The sequence below is a fragment of the Cottoperca gobio genome, chromosome 13 (genome assembly GCF_900634415.1).
Source record: "Cottoperca gobio chromosome 13, fCotGob3.1, whole genome shotgun sequence".
Classification (NCBI taxonomy): Eukaryota; Metazoa; Chordata; class Actinopteri; order Perciformes; family Bovichtidae; genus Cottoperca; species Cottoperca gobio.
The window spans coordinates 7,054,520-7,063,062 of record NC_041367.1 but is presented as its reverse complement, the minus strand read 5'-3'; the positions used below and the strand labels follow the sequence as shown (position 1 = coordinate 7,063,062).

The window sequence follows — 8,543 nt, the reverse complement described above, 5'->3', positions numbered from 1 at the left end:
GTGGTTCAACTCATTATTCTTTATATACGTATCGCCATATTAAGTCAGTCGTAACACTACAACACGACATGTTCTGATTACAAGTTAGCAAGCAAGCTGTTTGCTAAGAGTAATAGAGAAAAGGCTGAAATTGACTCAAAAAGATGTTGTTGGGCCCCTATTGACCTCCACTACACATGGTGGCGTATTAGTTCTCCAGCTGTAACTGCTTCTATATAATATTACATGGCTCTAGTTTTTCTGTGGCAAATTTCATAGAGCACTTTTAGGATCTAAGGGAACTTTATTAAAGAATATGCACCATGTCAGCACAACACAAAGTGAAATAATTCAGATGTTAAAACTAGATTTTGACACAGCTTCCCCGTTAAGAAATTAAGCAACTGTCTTGTGTTTTATTTAGCAAAAAAATAATAAATCAGGATAGTCTGCTAAATCACATTTTTCTTTAATCGAGTGACAATAATCTGTTTGTGTGGAGAGAGGGTTTCCCCTGCTTCAAATACAATTCAACATGTGTCAGGAATTCTGTGCAAACATGTACTTTTCTTGATTCTCATGCATCGCAGTTATGGTTCGAGACATTGATAGTCTTTTCTAGAGAATTCCCAAAATTGTGGGTTATATTGGGTACGAGATTTAATATTTGGCCCCTACTGGCAGCATTTTGTTTTTTGTTGAAAGAAAAATAAATATTGAAGTCTGAACATGAGATTGTACGACATAGACAGAATGTTTTTGCATTAAAAGTGACCAAACATGGTGCAGTGATAGGATGACGGCTAAACTTGTGGTACAGTATGTGTGTGTGTGTGTGTGTGTGTGTGTGTGTGTGTGTGTGTGTGTGTGTGTGTGTGTGTGTGTGTGTGTGTGAGAGATCAGGCTCTATCCATGACGTTGTCCAGTCACTGGCAGTGGAAGGGGTCTGAGGTCTGGGCGCCATGGAAACTGTCCATTGGGCCTCCGTGGGGAAGAACATCATGCACACACACGCTCTGTTTCTGTTGGACCGCCCTGCAGGAATTCACTTATTTGTGGAAATGTTAAGAATTCAAGCAATGAAGCTTAGAAAACTGAACGTTAACCAACAACTAAACACTTCCTGAGCGGTAGTGGGGTCACCCTGGTAGCTCAGTACAACATCGCTCTTCTTGAGTCTAATTTATCTACATTTTTGTGACATAGAATGGCATAAAGGGAAACATATTTTAACGATTAAAAACTGATGTTAAACCCAAAAAAATCACACTAGCAGTGAGTACGAGACAGCAAGCAACCTTCAATGTCTCTCCCACACTCTCGCTTTCCCTCAGCACACAATGGCTTCTCTGTCTCGACTGTTTAACCATTTTCTCACCTATCCTAAATGCTCACACACACCCTTGTGCGTACCCAAATGCATTGACGCAAATCAATTTTTATGTTAACATCTCTGGAAATACATACATAGACACACACACGTGTACATACGCACAAATACAGGCACACATTCGCAGCCAATGAAGGGAAAAAGCAGCAATATCGGTGGTGTGATACCATCCTGAGGAGGCCTGGGCTGAGCTGAAGTGTGGCACATGCCTTTGATGTGAATCCAGAGCATGGGCATGTAACAAACGCAGATACCAAATTACACCCTGTCCTGCTTTGATCTCTAAAACCCCATGCCTGCTCCTACAGAGGTAATAAGATTGTGTGTGTGAGTGTGTGTGTGTCTCTGTGTGTGTATATGTGAAAGTGTTTATTTGGATGTGTTTCTACATCTTTGCCTGCATGATCAGCGTTAACACAAGTATGTGAAGATGCATAAATGTGCATGCCTGTGTGTATCTGCATGCATGAGTGGAAATGTGCAATGATACAGGCTCTGTGTCTATGTCTGTGTGTGTGCGTGTTGCAGAGGGGCTTACACAGTTTTCTGAATCGGAGGGCAGCAGTTACAGCTTCGACCCTTGGGGAACTAAACCCTGGAAGAGGCTTGTAGGCACCTGGTAAAAACATGTTCCAGGAGACCCTCTGCCGAGTTTGTCTTGTCGTCACGTCGTCCACAGTGGACTCCCCACTCTGCCTTCGCAGCAGACGATGATCAGGTTGCGTCTTGGATTTCCATCTGAACTACCCTCTAATCTCATGACAGTTGAGTGTGAACGGGACCGCTTCTCAGCCCTGTAAAGTCACCCCCTCGCAGGAATTAGCACAACACATGTTTATGTGTTCCTCATTACCTCAATGTGTCGGAGGTTTTGTATATACTGAGAGACGGATGATACACTCTGAATCAAATATTGTGGTGATGTTTCCTTGTAAATATGAAAGTACTGGTTACTATAAAGAAACAAGCGGCTCATCAAAATAACTGCTTAACTTTGAATGTGATCTCTATGAAGACTAATTTCTTAACAGAAATCATTACAGCAATGAAGCATAAGGAGTTGCTTTATGTCACTCAAGCCTTTAGAGGCTACATCTCATGGCTTGAATGTTTAATTAAAAAGACCACAAAACATTGTCGTGAAAAAGACAAAGTGTTAAATGTTATATAAAAAAGGTCACATTTTGACAAAACATTATTGACACTGTTACATGTTGACACCATACATCTTCATTTAGGAAAAAGTAAAACAGGCAAAAGTTATAATTTGAGTCAGAAATAAGACAGCTGGGGCATCCTGGTGGTACAAAGATGTCTAAGATGCAACATCCCCACGTACGAGTCTCGCCAGGGACCTTTGCCACATCTCGCCCATCATTTCCTGATGAAAACTCTTAAATTAAACAACTTATTAACAACAACAGTGTATGACACTCACACAACCATACGCTCTTGCAATGCAGTAGGAAACACAGTCCATATGTATACAAGAAATAACCATCTGTAAAAGCCAAATAGATGTTTGTCGTTGCTGTGTTTTAAGTGGTAAACATCTCTTTCTTAGGTTGTGTAAAGCTTGTAAACATTGGGTGGGGGGGGGGGGGGGGGGGGTAATAAAAGGGGGGTCGCTATTGCCTTGTAAAAGCGAAAGATTCTATGTTAAAAAAAAAAAAAGATTGTGGAAAAACTACGACAGTTTGTCTCCCTGCATCCCCTTGTTAAAGCTGAACGAGTCATCCAATGCTTGTAAATACCGGAGCAGCACAGCAAGATAATGAGGATGATGAAGAGTGCTGCGGGAGGTTGAATACACTTTATGGGTGTCTGGCGGCACGTAGTGGTGAACGTCTGCAACTGAGAGACTTCACTGAGGTCACATTACACTGTCCACTCACGTGAGCAAAAGGCATTCATGGCATTTATGACACAATATGGCACATTACTGCAAATACTGATAATAATCTCACTGCTATTCAGTGACATACAACCATTATGTAGCTTGTTTACACACACGTGTAAACACTTAAGGCCTGCCAAAATGGCTGAGTGATGTAATGGAAACTATGCATGCACTGGGATCTGGCGTCTCATCAACAGAGGGCAAAGTATCAAACAGCAGTTGCAGCACAATGTCAGCGTGTGTTTCCATCTGGGCATGAAAACAAAAACTGTGGTTTTTACCCCAGAGACGGATGTCCCATCATCAAGACAATTCCTCTTTAGAAAGAAAATACTTTCAGATTTCTGAAAAGGGCAAGAAGCTGTTATACCTGAGCTGCTTGATGTGGTATTATACCAGGCAGTTTGGAATAAATTAAAGGGCATTTGTGTATTATTGTTTTGCCCAGTTGTACACATTGATGAGACGATCACATGCTTACAAAATGATGCACACACTGGACTCCCACCCCGTGTCACAGCCGTGGCCGTTCAGTTGTGGGTTGTTCAGTTCGTCAAACACACCGCTGTCGATCATCTCCTTCTGCCAGTTGATGGAGACTGCGCCTGTGCTAAACTCCTTCAAGAATTGCTCATCCTTGAACTCAAAATCAATATCCTCGACTGTCGAGGAGTCCCTGAATTCGTCCGTGTTCTTGGCGTACACCACATTGGATTTTGGCACCCAGGGGGGCTCCACCAGCCCGGCCTCCAGACGATGGAAATTGATGCCCTTGAAAAATGCATGCTTTCGTGGGTCATCACTGTTAGTATTAGAAAGACACAAAAGACATGTAATGATTGGACTGAGATTAGATTAAAATGATTAAACTGGGAAATAAAAGTCTCCATGAGGGGTATAAAAAGATATACTGCATTATAATACATTTGATAAAGTTTACATGTCTGGTGGATAGTCATAATAGTTTCATTACACGGCACCTTTCTTAGAGTTGCAGTAAAAAAAGAGGAACAAAACATCCACTTATTTAAGAAATAAGAAAGAAATAATAGAATACAGAGTCCTTACCATCCAGGTTACACCCACACAGGTGTTTTCACTTAACTTGTCTGCTTAGACCCTCGCTCCCGTGTTAGTTAATTAGTTTATTTGTTGCACCTGTTGGGTCAGGGCAACTCATATCATTATAGAGGTTATGCGCTGATGTCACTTTCCCAACAGAAGGTGCCCCTCTCAGTCGGACCGAGTGACAAAAGGGCAAAACAACATCCTGCAACACGGCTGCCGTTTGTAGGAGAAACTGCGAAACCAGGAGTAAAACAAACGATTATCCGCTTAAATTTGACATGTGGCCAAGAATCGGGTTTCCTGACATTTATCTGGAGCTGATTACCATGCCGGGGAAATGCACAAAGCAAAGCCTGAAAGCATACAAAAGCTTCAACGCTTGGTCGTACTTCAAGTCGGGATTTGTCTGGTTTTATTTGTACAGGTTTGTACACATATTTTTATTTTATTAAGCCTGTTTATTTGGAAAATTAACATTAACAATTAAAGAAACTTAAAGATTTGAAAGTTTTAAAAGTGATGAAAAGAAAGTCAATGTCAATTCTGAATGTATGGAGATTAGTGGAGAAATCCAGTCTGTGGTCTGACTGCTGTGGTTGCAGTTTCAGTGCTTTTATTTGTTTTACTAATAAATGAATCACCTGGGTATAACCTGGAGGTCAAGACATGTCTTGACTCTTTAAATACTGTATCATATCAACCGTGTGCTTTCACATGTGCAAAAGAAGTTACACATTTTCTTGACGGAGGATTTGTTCTTGTGACAAACTTGTCCTTGAGAAAATGTAAATTTTTACTTACGAGCACCCAAGGCGATGTGCCACCTTCTTCTTGAGAAAGAGGCTGATGATATCTTTGGAGGGAGCATCAAAGTGTTTGTGTTCAAACTTGCACTCGTCCTCCAGAGTGCGACGAGTCACCTCCTCATTCTGCACCTTTTCTCTGAAGTCTATAAAAGGCAAACGAGCGGCCACCATCTCATAGATGCTGCAGCCCAGAGCCCACCAGTCTACAGACGTGCGGTAGTACTCTTTCTTCAGAATCTCAGGGGCCATGTAGCCAGTCGTACCAGCCTGACAACACGCAGAGAGGAGAGAGAAAGTAGGATGAGGGTCAATTCAAAGAGACATAAGCCTTCTTCATACTAGCAAACCCCTTGGCATATTTATTGTGCTCAGTTTTACCTGCTTAAGGACTGTACAGAAGTTAAAAAGGTCTTCAAATATCAGATGGTAACATTTAAGCTGTAAGCTAGTGACATGGAATGTGCATGACTCCTTTTAAAATGAATTTATTTGACGCCAGACAGAATAATATTGTCACGTAAATAATTAACCTTTTAAAAACTCACTTAATTCACAGACCAGCTTCCTCGTAATAAAAAACAAAATTAGATATTGAAAAAATACAGACAGTGTGAAACAATAAGACACTGTTGCAGCAAATAATGCTGCATAACAGCATTCAGCAGGCTGTATTCTGTCTGTAGTGAGTGAAAGCCTGCAGTGAATCTCTTGACTCATCTCCTTAGACAGACACGTGGAGGCCATATCTGGTATTAGTAAAGCACAGATTAACTAGCTACTGCTAACCGGCTCTGCTCAGTCTTCCGTGTATTACTCGGCCCGTTTAGCATCCAACTGGGGATGAGGTCAAGCACCTTTTAATAAGATTAATTTGAGTCAAACACAGTTGTCTTACGTTGTCTGTCAGATGTCAGAGCTAGAATAAGAATCTTCTATTGCTGCTAAACTGCTTGTAGTGGCATTAAACAGAGAGCACATGTTGACCATGTAGGGAGACAGCCAAGCAATTGTTCTATATGTGAGCAGTACGATCAGGATGAAGATTACGTTTTGAAACGTCTGACAGAGAGGGCTGTAGGTTAATCTAGAGACAGGTCACCACACTCACCTTCTGGCAAACTGTTTTGCCCTTTGGCAGCTCCACAGCCAATCCGAGGTCTGACATCCGACACTGTCCTTTAGCATCCAGCAGTACGTTCTCAGGCTTCATATCCCGGTACACAATGTCCATAGAGTGCAGGTGAAGAATCCCAGTGGTTATCTGGGCCATGTAGTGAACAACACGCTCCATACGAATACCCCGCTCCCCAAGCTTGTAGATGTGGAACCTGAGGTCTCCTCCATTCATGAGGTCCATGACCAGGCACAGGTGGGTCTTGTTGTCGTAAGCGTAAGCCAGGTTTACAATGAAGAGGCTATTGACTTTCTCCAGGATGTGCTTCTCCAGAAGGGCCATCTTCTCGCCACGTTTTTTCTTCAAACACCTCTTATCCAGCTTCTTGCAGGCGTACATCTGGCCTGTGTGTTTCACCTGTACTGCACACACCTGCACACAGAGGAACATTAGATTTGATAACAGTTTTATTTATTGGTTGTCTTGTTTTAGTGTCTGCTGTTACTGTGTCATCCTAAAATAGGTTTCGGCTACTTTTTGCTGCGACTTTAAAGTAAGACAATGCAACTTTTACTGAACAATGGCCACTTTGGATACATGCAACAACTAAAGTGTGCTAACATTGGCCTGCATAAAAGTGTGCATTGGTCTCACATTGTTGAAATGTTGAATGGTCTTTTCTGTTGTTTCTGCTGTCCAAATTGGTTTTGTCCTATTTTCGGCTTGCCAGTAATCTGTAAATCACTTTGAACCTCTATGAAAGGTGCTTTACAAATGATGACGATTGATTGGAGTGAGGCTGCAGCTTTCTTTAAGTCGGAAAAGTTGTAAATCCATTAAGTAATCTGAGATTATCAGATGATGGGATTTCTGGCACTTACCTCACCAAAGCCACCTTTTCCCAAAGTCCTAAACTCATAAAAGTATCTGTCATTGATCTTCTGCTTCTCGTACTCCTTCCACTGCAAGTATTTATAAAAGAAAGGGCTATCCAGAAACTCAGAGAAAGGTTTCCCCCTCAGGAAGTCTCTTGTGGCTTCTCTTATCTGGTCCAACATCATCTCGTCAAAGTTTTTGTCTGATAAACCCTTGCATCTTTCAGCTGCCTCTCGTGTAAGGTATGAGAGAAAACTCTTGGACTCCGGTTTACAGAACTTAGCGAGGATGCTCTGTTTGGCCTTCTCTCTGGCTTCATCTTCAGCAAAGCGCCAGCGACTGAGCTTCTTCCAGGAACTCGGTGGCGACCATGTACTGCGGGTTAGAGGCCAGGACAAACTGCTGGAACAACTTTCTTCCCAATTGGCTGTTCCTCACACAGTGACTCGTACTTCGTCCCGACTGATGCCTGGAGCGCTGAGGACATCCTTGGTTTGGGAAGCGCCAGGGTGAGCCACTGTTTTCTCATCTTATCACGATCTACACATTGAGCCCTCAGGTAGGCCGTGTTGGCCACCAGGTTGTCCAGTCCCAGCAGGTCACCCATGTTGGCTGTATCCTGTGACACATGTATACATGTATTCACTCATCTGCAGGTTCCAGGTACAACTGAACACCTCAAGCATATGCATCCTGAACATCCTCCACCCCTTGTGCCACAGCTCTTGAAGCAGTAAAAGTATTTACACACTTGTTCGTAGACGGCACTAAGGGAAAGCAACTTATCTGGTCTGAACCTAAGAGGCTTTAGTCTTGTCTATTTTTAGAAGATGCAAAGTGCCTGTGTGCAGTCATTGGGCTGCTAGCATGACATGAGTTGGCAGGTACTGACCTTAACAAGTTATGCCTGATTATAGCTTGTTATGAGATAAAGAAGCCAATGCGTTGTGTGTATAATATGTGAAGTATGTTATGAAGTATGCACACTCCATTGCTTATTATAGGAGAAAGGCTGAAGGCTTTACTAAATTAGCCCTAATTGGTTAAGTAAGCAGCCTAAGATATTAATTTTCCTGACATACTTTTGAAGTAGCTGTCAGGACAGTGAACGCTGTATAGCTGCTGCTCAGAAGTACAAATCTTATGTGTACCCGGAGCTGTTATGAAATGTACATCTTCTTCTTTTTCACTTTTTTTAACCCCATTGCTGGCATTAAACGCTGACATGTGCACTAATCACATGATTCTTTCATGAAGACAATTACAAAAGACAGTGTTTCTGTTGCCTCACTTCCAGCTACAGATGAAGTGGACACAATAACATGAACACCTGCACAAATGATGTAATTCATTACAATAGACCTGCTTTAGGTATTATACTTGAACGGCTAAAACGATTCAATGTCTTTC

The 8,543-nt window shown here is 42.1% G+C and overlaps 1 protein-coding gene and 1 long non-coding RNA gene across 2 annotated transcripts; one reads left to right on the top strand and one right to left on the bottom strand.

Moving 5' to 3' along the window:
* Positions 1-3,737: 3,737 nt before the first annotated feature.
* LOC115017399 (rhodopsin kinase 2-like) lies at positions 3,738-7,740 on the bottom strand. Its single transcript, XM_029445795.1, is given in 6 exon segments — positions 3,738-4,071; positions 5,139-5,410; positions 6,252-6,689; positions 7,139-7,477; positions 7,479-7,547; positions 7,549-7,740. Coding segments are annotated over 6 exon segments (1,635 nt in total). The 3' UTR covers positions 3,738-3,746.
* On the top strand, positions 4,502-8,332 carry LOC115017404 (uncharacterized). The gene is made up of 3 exons (XR_003833248.1): positions 4,502-4,761; positions 7,360-7,642; positions 7,790-8,332. It is a non-coding gene; the product is annotated as an uncharacterized LOC115017404 (long non-coding RNA).
* The last annotated feature ends 211 nt before the right edge of the window (positions 8,333-8,543 follow it).